Source organism: Notolepis coatsorum, assembly GCF_963971535.1.
Source record: "Notolepis coatsorum genome assembly, chromosome: 3".
Taxonomy (NCBI): Eukaryota; Metazoa; Chordata; class Actinopteri; order Aulopiformes; family Paralepididae; genus Notolepis; species Notolepis coatsorum.
Window position 1 is genome coordinate 17,090,644 of NC_140167.1, and position 18,475 is coordinate 17,109,118.

The window sequence follows — 18,475 nt, forward strand, 5'->3', positions numbered from 1 at the left end:
GCATAAGGATGGAGGGTATGGCATAAGGATGGAGAGTATGGCATAAGGATGGAGGGTATGGCATAAGGATGGAGGGTATGGTATAAAGATGGAGGGTATGGTATAAAGATGGAGGGTATGGCATAAGGATGGAGGGTATGGTATAAGGATGGAGGGTATGGCATAAGGATGGAGGGTATGGTATAAGGATGGAGGGTATGGTATAATGATGGAGGGTATGGCATAAGGACGGAGGGTATGGTATAAGGATGGATGGTATGGCATAAGGATGGAGGGTATGGTATAAGGATGGATGGTATGGCATAAGGATGGAGGGTATGGTATACGGATGGAGGGTATGGTATAAGGATGGAGGGTATGGTATAAGGATGGAGGGTATGGTATAAGGACGGAGGGTATGGTATAAAGACGGAGGGTATGGTATAAAGACGGAGGGTATGGCATAAGGATGGAGGGTATGGCATAAGGATGGAGGGTATGGTATAAGGATGGAGGGTATGGTATAAGGACGGAGGGTATGGTATAAAGACGGAGGGTATGGCATAAGGATGGAGGGTATGGCATAAGGATGGAGGGTATGGCATAAGGACAGTGATGTTTGGAATGAGGCATCAGCTGCAGAGGCCTCTGGGATTCAGGAGCGATTACCCCGGAGCCTTGGACAGAGGTGAATTAGAGAGCCCCACCGAATCACTTGAGCCTCATCTCAGGGCTCATGGATGACTCATAGCGCTGCCATACAAACACACGCTCTCTGCTCCAGGATAGAGACATGCGACGCATACCAGACCAGTCGCACACATGGGCTCCGCACGTGCATCGTGCTCGCAACACGTGCTCACTGCTAGCACATCTAGCGCCGGCATTAAGTGAAGTATGTGAATGTGCAGAGATTCGAATAGCAATGGATGAGCACACACACACACACACATATATATGCAAACATCAATCAGACACACACACCCATCTCCACGGCACTTACCCACTACAATGTAACCTACCCATCACACACAGATACACACCCCTCTCTACCTGGTCCCCAAACACACTTTGCATCATCACACACACACGCACACACACACACACACACACGCACGCACGCACGCACACACGCACGCACGCACACACACACACTCTCTCTCTCTCTCTCTCTCTCTCTCTCTCTCTCTCTCTCTCTCTCTCTCTCTCTCTCTCTCTCTCTCTACCTCTCTCTCGCTCTCTCTCTCTCTCTCTCTCTCTCTCTCTCTCTCTCTCTCTCTCTCTCTCTCTCTCTCTCTCTCTCTCTCTCTCTTTCACACACACACACACACTATACTGATAAATACATGTGGTGCTAAAGCAATGTCCAAATATGAGACAATTCAAACTGAATTATAAGGAAATTATGTTCACGAGGTACAGGGATGAGGAAGGGACTTGACATTCACGGGTGTTTACATTTTAATTTTATTTCTATCATGTTTTACATATATAGTTTTAGTTTTTTGTTTTGCATATATATATATATATTTGTTTTGTAAGTACACTCATTTGAGTAGTGGAAAAGGGGTAGGATTAAATAAGTGTATACTTCTTCCTACTCCTTTTCGAACATGTAAAATTGAGTTATGTTTTGCTGTTGTTTATTTATTATTTTTCTTTTTTTAATTTAATTTCTTGAAATCAATGATTTGTTTTGATTTTATATTGTTTGTATTTATTTATTTACATGTTCGAAATAAAGATTTAAAAAAATAAAAATAAAAATACACACACTAACCCTCTCTCTCTCTCTCCTCACCTTGATGGGCTTGTGGCCGCAGGGGTCGGTCTCCCCCTCCTCTCTCTCTCCCTCTCTCTCTCTCTCTCTACCCCCCGCCTCTCCCTCTCCCTCTCTCTCTCTCTCTCTCTCTCTCTCTCTCTCTCTCTCTCTCTCTCTCTCTCTCTCTCTCTCTCTCTCTCTCTCCTCACCTTGATGGGCTTGTGGCCGCGGGGGTCGGTCTCCCCCTCCTCTCTCTCTCCCTCTCTCTCCCCCTCCTCTCTCCCTCTCTCTCTCTCTCCCCCCCGCATCTCCCTCTCCCTCTCCCTCTCTCTCTCTCTCTCTCTCTCTCTCTCTCTCCTCACCTTGAGGGGCTTGTGTCCCTCCCCCTCCCGCGGGGGTCCGCCTCCCCCTCCTCCTCCCTCCTGGTTGGCAGCCGTCAGCTGGTGCCTCTGGTAGACCAGCGCCTCCTTGAACTCCTCCTGCGTCTTGGTCTCCAGGAGCTTCTGCCTGAAGGAGATGTCCGAGAACATGGTGGCGAACGTCCTGCCCAGCTCCTTGGCCGTCTTGGTGCTTTTCTGTTGGGGGACAGGCAATTTCGGGAGAAATGAGCGACAGTGTATTTTAACCCTTTCACTGCCACACTACAGAGGGTTAACCCTTTACTATCACACTATAGTGTGATAGTAAAGGGTTAGCCTTCTGTAGTGTGGCAGTGAAAGGGTTAACCTGCTGTCGTCGTGTGGTGGTGAAAGGGTTAACCTGCTGTCATTATGGCAGTGAAAGGGTTAACTGTTCTGTACCGCGACAGTGCAAGGGTTAAAGTCTTTATAAGGCTTCACGCAGACTTCCCAAGTCACGGGCAGCGTCAAGCTGAGAGCAGCCCTCAGCGGCCCAGGATCAATGTGATTCAGGCCACCCTGAGAACTTGTATCATCTGGATCCAGGACCTGAAGAGTCACAGAGACCGGATGATTTTCTCAGTGCATTTGATTTAAATGGCAAATGGCTGCATTTATATAGCAGCTTTTCTCCAAAGCGCTTTACAATTTGTTCCTCACATTTGACCCATTCACACACACACATTCACACACCGACGGCGGAGGCGACCATGCAAGGTGCCGACCTGCTCATCGGGAGCAATTAGGGGGTTAAGTGTCTTGCTCAAGGACACTTCGACGCGCTGCCCGGGAGGAGCGAGAACCGAACCGGGAACCTCCGGATTACATATATATTACCGAGCCACTATAGCCCCCGATTTATTGGTGGCTGTTGGGATATATAGAGAATTTCCCCAAATATACAAAAAAAGACCTACGTGCCTTTAAGAGAGAAACCAAGGAGGAGGACGACCGCTTGTGTACATGTTCTTCTTGTTTTGGTCTGATGTGGTGTCTGGTATCAGTGCCAAATACAGATTGATAGCTTGGTATAATTACATTATAAAAGGGACAAGTCCTTAGAAAGACATCCATTGACATTGTGTCAGTCTTTCCCATTAACCATGAACCTGTTGCTTCCTGTTGCTAGGAGATGTTTTTTTATGAAAAAGGTAAGCAGATTTCCCGCCAAATCTCTAGGCTATATAGACACTACCAAACACAGTGGGGAAGGGCTACTGTTTTGAAGATTATTATAACTAAATATATTAAGATAAAATGCCAATATGTTAAAATATGACGCAGCACACAATTAAAATGGATTAAAATGTAATGTGTTATTATAAGCCATTAAAAGCTATTATAACAGGGGCGGGCGCCCCAAGTGGCGAACCATGTAATGCGCTGCGTTGCGGCACGGCCGACCCGGGTTCGATTCCCGGACCCGGCGTTCTTTGCCGAATGTCTTCCCCTGCTCTGTCTCCCATTTCCTCCTCTCCCTCTCTCTCTCTACCGGACTGCCCGCAAAAAAAAAAAAAAAAAAAAAAAACGCAATAAAAATCTACAAATCTACAGACTTGCAATACGCTATAAATTATAATGCTTCACGAAAAAAATGATAGAGACATAATTGTTACAAAGGATCAGATTAAACCGAATATATATTTATTTATTGATATATATTGCATAGTATTTGTATATCGTTTGATATCCCCTGTATATTCCTTGTACATATACACGGAATATCCCTTTAGCCCAGACCATAATAGTTCATTCTCCTATTGGACAGCGGTCCACCGGCGCCAGGGACCGGCCTCCGGAGCCAGGTTCAAAGTCACCGTCAAGATGTGTCTGGACATGCCCAACCTTGCCCAGGGATACGCGACAGAAATGAGAGTGGAACTAGTTTGTGCACCGTGCGTATAAATACGGCGCAGGTGAATGTAGAAGCCCCTTAGCCCCTTACCTCCGTACCCTTACCTTCCTTAGTATGTTACCGATAAGTTGAAGCCTCACCCACGATACAACGTGCGGTGAAGTATGGCCTGTTTGGCCTCAGAATAGAGCATCGAGACCGCGTGCGAATTAGTAACTGAATTGTCAGAGTTTGGCGCTATACCGTCGAGTGCGACATATTTCTATTAAGTCTTTAATAGTCTATTTGTGTATAGTGTATCGTGCGGTTAGAATTCTATAGTGACCAGCATCTCCAACGCTTTCTCGTATTAGCTAGAGTTCTTATCCAGGCTGGGCCGACCGCATGGCGCTTTCACCCGAGGAGACCTAGGCGAGAGCCGTATGGACATGTACACTGGATTAATCTACCCGACGACTACATAGCCCTTTGCGGCTGGAATATATTTGCTTTGGTACTGTGATTTATGGAGCGGATAATCGCCGACGCCTGCACGTGTTGGATTTACCCCGAGAGGAGTCAAGTCGAGTCGGCGCTCAGAGAGCCTGAGGCCGCCTAGCTTTCTTCCCTGTGGAGCTACAGTCTACAAGAGAACCAAGCTGTATTCGTCTGTGGATCAAGAGGCTACTGCACCGGCTTCTGTACCTGAAGTCTCCCTAGTCATCGTTGACCAGACGTCCTACTACCGACAGATCTTCTACCCCCCCTGCTGGCTTACAACCAGTGGGAACCCCTTCCAGTATCTCCCGCTATATTACTAGTGCACCATAGATATAATTCCCTAAGATTCAGGTTGTATAATTACCTCCTGCGTAACCAGAGAATGGACATTCGTTATTGATTTGCCTACGCATACTCCTTTGCCTTACAAGTGCATTCAAAGAATAATGTAAAGTATCCTATGTACCTTTTGCTCCATTAAATACTTGATTAATACCTTTGACTGGAACCGATTTCATTGTGGGAAGTGTTCATCATATTCATATATCGTGTACTGTATGGCCAGTAATTAAAGTACATAAAGCGGTAGTGGTTTAATGATACCATACTTATCAATACAGTCAGGGAATTGTACCCCTCAGTTACAATTGGTCCTTCGAGCCGGAGGGTAACTAGTGTAATATTAATATAGTGGTATTAATATTGACATGGCCTATGATGAACACTCCACAAAACGGTTCTCCTAAAGTAGATCGCCCGCAGCGTAGACGGCAGACACCTCAGTACTTAGAGGATTACGTTGCCAGTATACTACCTAGCCTTCTACAGACGGTAAACGCGGAAAAAGTAGATAGTAAAATTATGTCCGACCCTATCGCCCAGGTTACCCCGCCAATAGAGGCCCTAGTGGGTTCTAATGTAACTGACCAAGCTCACGGTAGGGACCAGGAGGGACCCGACACGACTTTACCCCCCGCCAAGACCGAAGAAGTAGTCCCCGGAGAGCACCTGGATAAAGACGGCTCTCCAGGGATGGAACTCTACCCGTTACAAGAAGAGGAGAGCACCCAGGAGATGGATCTCCAGGACTCGCCACAGGAGAACAGATCTCCAACGAGTACTGCCAGGAGCGGATCACCTCAACCAGCGTCTTCCCCCAGCGGGGCGGACAAGATGCTGGCACAGGCATTCCTCGCCAGCCTAGCAGCCTCTACAGAGCGCGATCGACTCCAAGCACAGATGCTTAGCGAGCGCGAACATTCTTCCATGGAAAGAGAACGCATTCAAGCGCAGCAACGGAGCGACGAAGATCGCATACGTCTAGAGATTAGACGCCTTCAGACGGAAGAGAATATGGTAAGAGACCGGGCCGAAGCAGAGCGCGCCGCCGCCGAAGCAGAGCGCGCCGCCGCCGAAGCCCAGCGCGCCGCTGCCGGTGCCCAAAGAGAAGCAGAGCGCGACATCGCTCTCACCAAGCGCGAAGCAGAGCGCGACATCGCTCTCACCAAGCGCGAAGCCGAGCGCGACCGATTACAAGCGCAGATAATGGAGCAGCTGATCGCCAGGGCGACACCCCCTCCCTCCGCACGGGGTTCCAGGGCCTCGTCAAGACACGGGTCAAGGGCACCCTCCCCTACCCGATCAAACGACCCTGAGCCCGACCACCAGAGAGAGCCTATACCCCCCTCCGAACTCCTTCCCCGACCGGTCCACGCGAGGACCAGCTACAAGGAAGAAACGGTCTACACCGCGGAGAGGCTAAATAGACGACTACAGGATCTAGAGGACCTGCCAGAGCAAGAAGAAGAGGGAGAGGAGGAGAGTCAAGCCCGACAGCAGCACAGAACTCCACAGGACCAGGAGGTCCAGTACAGCCCAGGCTCTACCCCCGCGGCTCTGCGCTACAGACCCCCGACTCAATTCACGGGTGAGCTTGACGCACGACCAGCCCCGAGGAATAGCACCTGGATACGCGGGCCATGGTACCCAACAGGTACCAGCCCACCAAGAGGCGTAAGAGGAGACTCGCCTAGGAGGCCTCTCTTCCAACGCTCACCGATGTGCCAGCCATCCATGGCATCATACATTGGCACACCGACGTTTCCGGACTTCACCCACGAGAACAGAGCACAGTACACCGAGCTACGAATGTGCCTAGAGACAATGATGTCCGATGTAACTGACGAACCGTACAAGTATGCTATCCTACTGAAGCACCTCAAGGTGCCCCGAGCGCACAATATAGCGCTGGCCTATGCCACCTCTACTACCCCATACACAGCGGCTCTAGCAGCACTCGACCAAAGATATGGACGTATATGGGATTACGTAATACAAGAGATAAGGCATATTGATCGCCTACCCCCAGCCACAGACAATCGCTCACTAGATGACCTGTCTATCAAGGTACAATCCCTGGTAGGGATGCTGGGGGCGCAAAGAGAAAAGGGTATGCACAAACTGTACGCAAACTCTAATGTCGAGAGGATTTTAGAGAAGCTTCCGCCCGCCCGACAAGAGCGCTTCAGGCGGCAAAGAGACCACCGTGATCCTAACGGTCCCGAGCCATCCCTCCTAGACCTAGCCGACTTCCTAGCGAGAGAAGTCAACAGCCTACGGTTGGATACGTTCATGCGGAGCACCCCAAGCTCCAGAGAGGGACCTAGGAGAGCAAACGATGGCCGAAGATTGGTGACCGTCATGCACCAATCAGAACCAGTACCGAGCAGCAAGAACCACAGTACCCCCTCGATGAAAGAGAAGTGGAAGATGGTGTGCCCGTACTGCGAGAAAGAACACTGGTTGTCACAATGTGACACATTCAAGAAGATGACCGCCGATGAAGTGGGTCAATGGATAAAGTCCAACCGACGCTGTTACCGATGTGCGCGCAGTCACATGGCAGCCGAGTGCCGCTTAAAGAAGAGGTGTAGTCGGTGTGACGGAGCCCACCTAGATGTCCTACACGACAGTAACAGAAGAAAGCCTGCACCCTCAAGCAGCACAAAGGCAAGTGTTATGTACATTGACCCCGCCAGCAGCGGGGGCGCCCGAGTGCTCTTAAAGGTGGTCCGCGTAACACTGAGTTACCAAGACAAGGTCATGGACACTTACGCCGTCCTTGACGACGGGTCAGAGAAGACCCTTCTCCTCGCATCCGCTGCGGCCCAGCTGGGGCTGCGGGGGAGCGAAAACCAGATGACGATTCGGACAATAAGAAGAGATCTAAAGACGATAAAGGGCGAGAATGTCTCCTTCACTATCGCAGCAAGCGGGCAGCCAGAGAGACGGTATAGGATTACTAATGCTTTCACCAGCCAAGAAATAGGCCTGTCGCAGTATACCTACCCCATCGCCAAGCTGATGGATAAATATGTGCACCTGCGTCAACTACCTATCCCGCTCATAGACGGCGCCACCCCGACCCTGCTGATAGGCTCCGACCATGCAGACCTCATAGTCCCGATAGACCGGGTCCACACAGGGCCCAGAGGCTGTCCTGCAGCAGTCGAGACCCGCCTAGGATGGACATTACAAGGCCCCCTCGCTAAGTCTCTTAACCGAACAGCAGCCACTAGCTGCCTCCACTCCAGAGTGACAGAAGAAGACACCACCCTCCTACAGCATGTCGAGAGGCTATGGACACTAGAGACAATGCCCTTTAAGAACGAAAAGAAAGACATTCGTTCCAAGGAAGACATTTACGCCATAGCACTCCTCGAGCAAGGGACAAAGAGAGTCAAAGTCAACGGAGTGATGAGATACGCAACTCCACTCTTGAGGCGAGAGGGTATGCCTACCTTCCACGCCCCAAAAGAAGCGACGGAGCGGTATCTATTGAACACAGAGCGGCACCTAGCCAGAGACCCCGCTCAAGAGACTGTGTACCGCGCTGAGATTAACAAGCTAATCACAGCGGGACACATAAAGAAAATTGACATTAAAGAGGCCGATCAGACGACCGAATCATGGTACGTGCCGCACCACAAAGTCCACCACAACGGCAAGGATCGTATTGTGTTCAACTGCAGCTACCAGATCGGATCACAAAATCTGAATAAAGAGCTCTTGCCCGGCCCAACACTCGGCCCCTCCCTACTAGGCGTGTTACTACGTTTCCGCCAGGACAAGGTGGCCATCAGCGGCGACATCAAAGGGATGTTCCTGCAGGTGAGACTAGTGGAGGAGGACAAGCCCCTGCTGCGGTTCCTATGGAGAGAGAGGATCGGGGATGAGCAACCAGCCATCTATCAATGGGAAGTCCTCCCTTTCGGAACCACATGCAGCCCATGCTGTGCTACGTTTGCACTGCAAAAACACGTCGCAGAGGACCCAGCAGCTGATGAAGAGGTCCGAAAAAGTGTAGAAAATAGTTTCTACGTGGACAACTGTCTGCAAAGCGTCTCGACGCCAGAAGAAGCCGAGGCCCTTCTACTCAAGCTCCGCGCCTCCCTGATCAAAGGCGGCTTTGATCTCAGGCAGTGGGCCAGCAGCGACCCGCAAGTATTGCGCAGCCTCTCCCCCGAGGACAAGGCAGCAAGCAGCGAGACCTGGATGGCGACCATCCCAGGAGAAGCCCAAGAAATGACATTAGGACTAGTCTGGCGCTTCAAAACAGACTCGCTCCATTATAAACACACACCCCTGACCAAGGAGCAGGGAAGGTCGACTGCACTACCGACCACCAGACGGAGTGTATACAGAACACTCGCCAGACAATATGACCCGTTGGGATGTATTCTACCTTACACCACCAGGGCAAAGATGATTGTAAGAGCGTTATGGGACAAGGACCAGGGCTGGGACGACCCCATACCCGAACACCTTGCATCCACATGGAGAGAGTGGGAGACGGAACTCAGCTCACTCCCAGGTGTTAACATACGCCGCAGCTACTTCCCACCCACAGTGAGGCCGGAGACGTGCCAGATGGACCTGCACGTCTTCAGCGACGCCTCCGAAGTAGCCTACGGCTCGGTGGCCTACTTGCGTGCCCGAGAGGAGGGAGGAGAAATACATACTGCCTTCATCCTGGCCCGCTCAAGAATAGCCCCACGAAAGCAACAATCTATCCCGCGTCTAGAGCTCTGCGCAGCCCTAGCAGGAGCGCAACTCGCCACGTTAATCCAACGTGAACTCACCATTCCGGTGCAAAGAACAATTTTGTGGTCAGACTCCACGACAGTACTCACATGGATCCGGTCTGATTCGTGCAGATACAAGGTCTTCGTGGGAGTCAGAGTCACAGAGATTCAAGATTTAACAGAAGTAGCAAGCTGGAGGTATGTGGACACAAAACACAACCCAGCTGACGTCATCACCCGGGGAATGTCCCTGGATGACCTCACCCGTCACAACCTATACAGTGACGGGCCAGAGTTCCTCAAGCTCCCGGAAGAAGAGTGGCCTACACCCACCCCACGGGAAGCGAGTAAAGAGGAGGCAGAAAACAAGAAATCTATGTTCTGTGGATTGAACACACTCGTCTCCACAGACCCCGACATAGACGATTGCCTCACCCTAGAGAGTGCGCAGCTAAAGACATTCCTGTGGCACCACCCAGAGGTTCAGCTCACTACTGACATTACTGCAGCTGACTACGAAGAAGCGGAACTTCTTCTACTACAACGAGCCCAGAGAGACTCGTTCCCCGATGAGCTAGACTGTCTACAGGGAGCAAAGCCCGTCCCATCAGACAGCAGACTGCTCCACCTAGCCCCCGAGAGCGACGCCCATGGTCTCATCAGAGTGGGTGGTCGTTTGCGGAGAGCCCCAGACTTACCGGATGACGTCAAGTACCCGATAGTCTTAAACAGCCGACACAAGGTCACAGAGCTGATCATAAAGAAATACGACGAGGATGTGCATCACGCCGGGGCAGAGAGAGTCTTCGCGGAGATCAGACGTCGTTATTGGATACTGCAAGGGAGAGAAGCAGTGCGGCGCTTCCAGCGAACCTGTCTAGACTGTCGTAAGTGGCGAGCGCAGCCCAGTATACCCCGGATGGCTGACCTACCTCCCTGTCGCCTCCGACTCGGCGACAAGCCTTTTCACTCCACCGGTATGGACTGTTTCGGCCCGCTGTATATAAAGAAAGGAAGAGGCACCGAGAAGCGGTGGGGTATTGTATTCAAATGCATGACCACCCGAGCGATGCATATAGAACTCCTTCCAACCATGAGCACAGACTCATTCCTTATGGCCTTCCGAAGATTCACATCGCGGAAAGGCAAACCGTCTATATTGTTGTCTGATCACGGGACAAACTTCAAAGGCGGAGAAAGAGAGCTGAGAGAGAGCCTCCAAGCTATGGGCCCAGAACTTAAGACCCACCTCGCTCCATACCAGATTGACTTCCAGTTTAATCCCCCGAACGCACCTCACTTCGGTGGAACTTGGGAACGAGAAGTACGTTCAATAAAGACAGTCCTGTACGCCGTGCTTGGGGCCCAGACCGTGGCGGAAGAAGTCTTAATGACAGTCCTCACGGAGATCGAGGGAGTATTGAACTCAAAGCCCCTCGGTTATGTCTCAAGTGATGTAGCAGATGTCGACCCAGTCACCCCCAACACACTCTTGATGGGGCGGCTGGACCCCGCGCTACCACAGACAATGTACAGGCCTGAAGAAGCGAACGGCCGAAGAATGTGGAGGTACAGTCAAGTACTGGCTGACAAGTTTTGGAACAGCTTCCTACTCCACTACCTACCGTCTCTACAGACCCGCCAGAAATGGGTGAAAGAGAGAGACAATTTGACAGAAGGAACAGTCGTCATGATTATCGACCAGTCACTACCCCGAGCTATGTGGCCGGCCGGCCGCGTAAGCAAAGTGATCACCGGTGCCGACGGAAAGGTCCGAGCAGCCGAAGTGCTCGTCCAAGGGCGGACCTACACCCGACCCGTGGCGAGGCTAATAGAACTGCCAAGGCTCCCCGATACCATCGATGACGACCATGACCCCATGACTTTGTGAACTGACAGACCCCTCACAGCAGACATTGAGTAGTGGACAGTGCGGTTAATCTGTCTCTGCTTAGCTAATTAGGTGGGACTAATTAGGGTGCGGCTGTTACAAAGGATCAGATTAAACCGAATATATATATTTATTTATTGATATATATTGCATAGTATTTGTATATCGTTTGATATCCCCTGTATATTCCTTGTACATATACACGGAATATCCCTTTAGCCCAGACCATAATAGTTCATTCTCCTATTGGACAGCGGTCCACCGGCGCCAGGGACCGGCCTCCGGAGCCAGGTTCAAAGTCACCGTCAAGATGTGTCTGGACATGCCCAACCTTGCCCAGGGATACGCGACAGAAATGAGAGTGGAACTAGTTTGTGCACCGTGCGTATAAATACGGCGCAGGTGAATGTAGAAGCCCCTTAGCCCCTTACCTCCGTACCCTTACCTTCCTTAGTATGTTACCGATAAGTTGAAGCCTCACCCACGATACAACGTGCGGTGAAGTATGGCCTGTTTGGCCTCAGAATAGAGCATAGAGACCGCGTGCGAATTAGTAACTGAATTGTCAGAGTTTGGCGCTATACCGTCGAGTGCGACATATTTCTATTAAGTCTTTAATAGTCTATTTGTGTATAGTGTATCGTGCGGTTAGAATTCTATAGTGACCAGCATCTCCAACGCTTTCTCGTATTAGCTAGAGTTCTTATCCAGGCTGGGCCGACCGCATGGCGCTTTCACCCGAGGAGACCTAGGCGAGAGCCGTATGGACATGTACACTGGATTAATCTACCCGACGACTACATAGCCCTTTGCGGCTGGAATATATTTGCTTTGGTACTGTGATTTATGGAGCGGATAATCGCCGACGCCTGCACGTGTTGGATTTACCCCGAGAGGAGTCAAGTCGAGTCGGCGCTCAGAGAGCCTGAGGCCGCCTAGCTTTCTTCCCTGTGGAGCTACAGTCTACAAGAGAACCAAGCTGTATTCGTCTGTGGATCAAGAGGCTACTGCACCGGCTTCTGTACCTGAAGTCTCCCTAGTCATCGTTGACCAGACGTCCTACTACCGACAGATCTTCTACCCCCCCTGCTGGCTTACAACCAGTGGGAACCCCTTCCAGTATCTCCCGCTATATTACTAGTGCACCATAGATATAATTCCCTAAGATTCAGGTTGTATAATTACCTCCTGCGTAACCAGAGAATGGACATTCGTTATTGATTTGCCTACGCATACTCAAGTTCAAGTTCTTTAATAGTTGTCATACAGAAGTACAGAATACTTTCATACAAAATGCTTCTTACTGTTACGCTCCAGAGACTGTGCTAGACAAGATAGTATCAAATAACATAATAACATAATATAGCATGAATTTAGAAGAAGAAAATGAGGTCACAGTGTTCGGTATAGACATATGTACACTCCTTTGCCTTACAAGTGCATTCAAACAATAATGTAAAGTATCCTATGTACCTTTTGCTCCATTAAATACTTGATTAATACCTTTGACTGGAACCGATTTCATTGTGGGAAGTGTTCATCATATTCATATATCGTGTACTGTATGGCCAGTAATTAAAGTACATAAAGCGGTAGTGGTTTAATGATACCATACTTATCAATACAGTCAGGGAATTGTACCCCTCAGTTACAATAATGGCTATAATTGAGTCTGTTAATTAATATGTCACACTGCAAGCTCTTATGTATGTTAATAACTACACTTATAATGCATTCCAATTAATCACAAGCATTGTTATAGGACTTTATTGTTGATACAAATAAATGGCACGTCTGTGTGTGTATGTGTGCGTGTGTATATGCATCCATGTGTGTGTGTGTGTGTTTGTGTGTATGTGCATGTGCGTTTTGTGTGCATGTACGTGTGCATATGTATCCGTGTGTGTGTGTGTGTGTGTGTGCTTGTTTGTGTGTATGTGCATGTGAATTTTGTGTGCATGTGTGTGTGTGTGTCATGTACATTTGCGCACGAGTGTGTGTGTTTGTGTGTATGTGCATGTACCGTACGTGTTGTGTGCGTGCGTGCGTGCATGTGTGCGTGTGCATGTGCGCGTGTGCATGTGCTCGTGTTTTGTGGTTGGTCGTCTGTCCACAATCACACATCTGTCACAACTAATGCCATCAAAAGTGTGAAAGAGAGAGAGAGCGAGCGAGCGAGGATGATAATGTGTTGGCTGGGTGTGTGTGTGGCAGCAGCAGGGGTCCACTGCCCATCAGCCAGGTGGCGGAGAAGCCAACACAGACACTTCACTGTGTACAGTAGCAGCTGCAGCAAACACAATGACAAAAGCCTATAAGCTTCCTCTTTTTTTGCACTGGGAAAGTGGTGGCAAAGGGAAGGATCTGGTCTCTCTCTCTCTCTCTCTCTCTCTGTCTCTCTTTCAGTTTTTTTTCTCTCTCTTATTTGCTCTCTCTCTCTCTCTCTCTCTCTCTCTCTCTCTCTCTCTCTCTCTCTCTCTCTCTCTCTCTCTCTATCTCTGTTTGTCTCGGTCTCTCTCTGTGTCTGTCTTTCACTCTCTCTGTCTCTCTCTATCTCTCTCTCTCTCTCTCTCTCTCTCTCTCTCTCTCTCTCTCTCTCTCTCTCTGTCTCCCCCCTATCTCTGTCTTTCACTATATCTGTCTCTCTATCTCTCTCTATGTGTGTCTCTCTCAGTCTCTCTCTATGTGTGTCTTATGTGTGGCACTTCCGAGTGACAGATTACACAGACGTTCGCCAGAGTGCAAAGCCACAGGACACTGTTCACGAGAATGTTCATAACGTTGCCATCGACAACGAGAGCAGCCATAGCAACGGTCTCTACGAGGCAGCCACAAAAACTGAGGGTTGCCCCCGATATTTCACACACTGGCCAAAAGAGAAACCGGGATCCCAGCGAATCTATTACATCAATATTGTAAATATTGTATTTGTACAGTTTTATTAGGTCTGTTGAAATATTTAATTTTATATTATGTCTTGTCATTATTATTATTATTGTTGTATGGTTGTTATTGTTCTGTTATGTCAAAAAAGAAACAGAATAAAAATGTGATAAAAAAAAAAAATATTGTAAATATTGTATTTGTACAGTTTATTGTTTGTAGGTTAATTATAAATCTTCGCAATATGACCAATTGTTCTCTGTCATCTTGTTCTAATGAGGAAATGCCCACGTTATACAACATTTAGAAATCTATTGATCTATGTACGAAATGTATTATTATTTGTTCATTAAATCTTAGTTACAACAAGGCAGTGTTGTAGTCGAGTCACTCAATCTCGAGTCGAGTCCGAGTCGAGTCCCCATTACCCTGGTCTGAGTCCGAGTCCAAGTCATCAAGGTTGAGTCCACTTTACTCTGGCAGTCAAGGAGCTGACATACAAATAAAAAAAAGGTCTACATTAAACATAAATGACACAGCGGTCACCATTTCAAAGGGAGTTTATTTACTTTGTGACACAATAGCCAAACAAATGCACTAGCCATCAATATCTTATGCCAAATGATTAGGGCCTATTCAAATAAATAACTGTTAATAAATGTATTTATCAATTAACAAGTCTGAGTCCTCATCTGCACCTTCCAAGTCCGAATGCAGTCAATGCTCGAGTCATTTGTTTGTCTTTTTAATTCTTTGTTTTTTAAATCATGTTCGAAATAAAGATTCATTCATTCATTCACTCATAAGTCCAAGTCTGAGTCATCAGTGCTCAAGTCCAAATCAAGTCACGACGAGTCCTGAAAATCAGTCCTGGACTCGAGTACTAGAACACTCAACATGACACACACATCAACGCTAGCTATGAAACCAGTGCCTTATTAGCTAATGTACGCTAGCTGCAATGTTAACGGTTATAATGGAAATCCCAGTCACATAATCTAACAAAATTAGCTATCTTTTTGTGAGACTAAACTGATTGTTCTTGGTGGTAAATTGTGTTGCTGTTGGTTTTGTTTCATCAATAAATGAGGCAGAATACACTGTGAATGTATCTTTTCTGTTTATTGCATTTTGTTCTCGCTGCAAACAAATAATGAATGCTAATGTTTAGTAGCCGCGAGGCTATTTAAAGATGGCGGGTTTGTGCAGGACGTCCCCCATGTAGCGCAATGATAACGTAGTGACGATTCTCTCTTCTGACCAATCAGTGGTCTGCACGTCACTTTTTTGTATCGTTTCTATTGGAACCTCGACAGAGCAGATACTAAAAAAAGTACCCGGTACCAGGTACCATCCGCACATTTTTGGTTGGTTGGGGCCATGAGTGGTTTGGTCATTGTATTTGGTGAATGGTCCGGATGTATTCGGGCTGTTTGTGTTTTCCTTCGGTCATAACGTGCTTTATCAGGGGGTGTGTGTCTTGGATGGGGATGGGATTGGGATCTATGTTTGGGGACATTTTAGAGAATTAGCTGTAGCACCTTGAATTGAACGAGGCCATGTCGGGCAAAGCTTGAGGCCGTGTGTACAGGATCCGGTGGTTTGAAAGCCTACGCGTCGATGTGGCCCGACTGCTAAGAGCTTCCCTAATGATGGACGACACAAATTAACCTTTCCCCAGCCCCCCCCCCCCCCCCACCATCCCCTCTCCAGACATCTGCCAACCAAAGCAATCCCTATTATCATCACAATCACGTTCTCCGAAGAGCCCATTTAAAGAAACGGATAGCTGCCATCAGGGGATAATGGAGTCATAATAATGCATTATGTTTACGTAGTGACTAGATTAATGTCTCGCAGGACGCCACTAGCGGTCGCGATTAACCGACTATAAGATTGACAGAGAGGGGCCGCCGGACCTGTAGCGCCAGGCACAGAGTCACAACGGGAAAAGAAAAGAAAAGAAGACGGAAAAACAGGCAAGAAAACACGCTCTGCCTGGAGAAAATAATAAAACAGAGCCGTGGCATCTCTGATTGCCTGGTCCTCTCAGCCGTGGTGGGTTGGTGAGGGGTGATGGTTGGGGGGGGGGGGGGGGGGGGGGGGGGAGGGGCGGGGGGCAGTGGTCTGGCGTCTGCGGCCAGCGTGAAGAAATGTTTTTTCAGCAGGGGGGGGGGGGGGGTCAGCATGTGGAGTGGAGTAACAATCAGAGAATTCTGGAGAGATTGATGGTGTGTGTGATTCGTGTGCCGCATGTGTACACGTGCGTGCGTGTGTGTGCGTGTGTGTGTGTGTGGTGTGTGTGTGTGTGTGTGTGTGTGTGTGCGTGCGTGCATGTGTGTGTGTGTGTGTGTGTACACGTGCGTGCGTGTGTGTGTGTGTGTGTGTGTGTGTGTGTGTGTGTGTGTGTGTGTGTGTGTGTGTGTGTGTGTGTGCGTGTGTGCATGCGTGCGTGTGTGTGTGTGTGTGTGTGTGTGTGTTAGCGGGCACAGGATGAAGCGTTGGCAGAGGAGAGGGGTCGAGTGGTTTGATGGAGAGTAAAAGGATTTGTATTTCCCTGAGCAGGGGACAGGATGAGCGGGTGTTACGAGAGGATATGTGGCATTTTGGAGCCTGTGAGCGCCGGTCACTCGGGGCCACAGAAAATACCAACATGTGCCCCAAAGATTAAAGGGAAAGTCTGCCTTAAAATATAAGTAATTTAAAGGACAGGTTCACTTAAAAAAAAAAAAAAAAAAATCCAGGCCACATTTAAACCCTTTTCCAAAACAGGAAATAAATGTATAAATCCAGGCCATATTTAAACCCTTTTCCAAAACAGGAAATAAATGTATAAATCCCTCAGAGATCTAAGCCCTTTTTTATTTTGATTCGGCCTGGTGTGGGTGTGTAATAGTAATGCATGTATGATATCAACGCTTTAGTGCACAATCGTTACCAGTATGAGACGATGCCTTCGGGCAGAAGATACAGGTCACCAAACTATACGTTGAACAGTGTATAAATTCTCCTTAGTTCCACTGCCAATCACTGTCATGCAAAAGAACACTGGACAGCTACTTCTGTCATGCACCTCCAGGCCTCCAGGCCTCCCGTCCTCTATAATCCTTGGTTCTCCCTGTCTATCCCGACCTAGCTACTCTCCCTCGCTCTCTCTCTAAGTACAGGATGGGGTGCAGGTGTGTGAAGACCGGAGGAGCAGCTGATTGACATCTACCGGCTGACATATATGCTCTTCCTATTTAGACCTGGCTCAGATGTCGTGAGGCTGCCAGATCATAGTTTCCTATTTACCATTCATTACCTGGCTTCCCCCCACCCTGCTCCCAAGTCCTGGATCTCCGTGTATGACTTCCGCCTGCCTGACTATACTCTTCTCCGCGTGAATCCCCTGGATCATCTGAGAAGAACCCGCTCCCGGCTATGACCCCCCCCCCCCCCCCGCTCGTCTGACTACCCTGCTACTCGCCCACTCCCTGGACTGTATAAGGACCTGGTTACCGTATTTTCCCTTTTCCAAATAAATATACCCGCCATTTGGGTTTTCTCTGATTCAACATCGTCTCTGTTTGTACATGTATTCAGATGTATTGTGTGTGTGTGTAGATGATGTGTGATACTGCATGTTAACTGTAGTTTGATTGTGCATGTATACAGATGTATTGTGTGTGTGTGTGTGTGTGTGTGTGTGTGTGTGTGTGTGTGTGTGTGTGTGTGTGTGTGTGTGTCAACTGTAGTTTGATTGTACATGTATACAGATGTATTGTGTGTGTGTGGAGAGGCTGTGTCAAGGTCAAGGTCAAGGTCAGTGGCCCTCCTCCTTGTCTTGGGCTGACAAATCAAATGGAAGGATGTTTAACCTTTATTGACATGTTTTTTGGATGTGCCAATGCAATTATATATGTAAAACATTTAATTGAATACAAATATATACGATTTTTAAAATTGTATTTCTATATATATTTTTTTAATTTTTATTATTTGTACACATAAGATGTGTAAAAAAAAAAAAAAAACATAATGGCAGAAAATGTCAACATGTCAGACAACGTTTAAATAGAGCCTGGGTAATACTGTACAGATCTCTTTCAATGTATTAATATGACATGATGAGTGTCTGAACACCAGAGAGATGAGACTCTA

The 18,475-nt window shown here is 48.4% G+C and overlaps 1 protein-coding gene across 1 annotated transcript in view; it reads right to left on the reverse strand.

Moving 5' to 3' along the window:
• Positions 1 to 18,475, reverse strand: part of slc4a11 (solute carrier family 4 member 11) — a gene marked incomplete at its 5' end in the record, with an annotated part of 91,071 nt that overhangs the window by 68,440 nt on the left and 4,156 nt on the right. Inside the window, one exon of the mRNA XM_084311099.1 lies at positions 2,104 to 2,316. Coding sequence (XP_084167225.1) covers positions 2,104 to 2,316 — 213 coding nt within the window. The remainder of the gene's footprint in view (positions 1 to 2,103; positions 2,317 to 18,475) is intronic.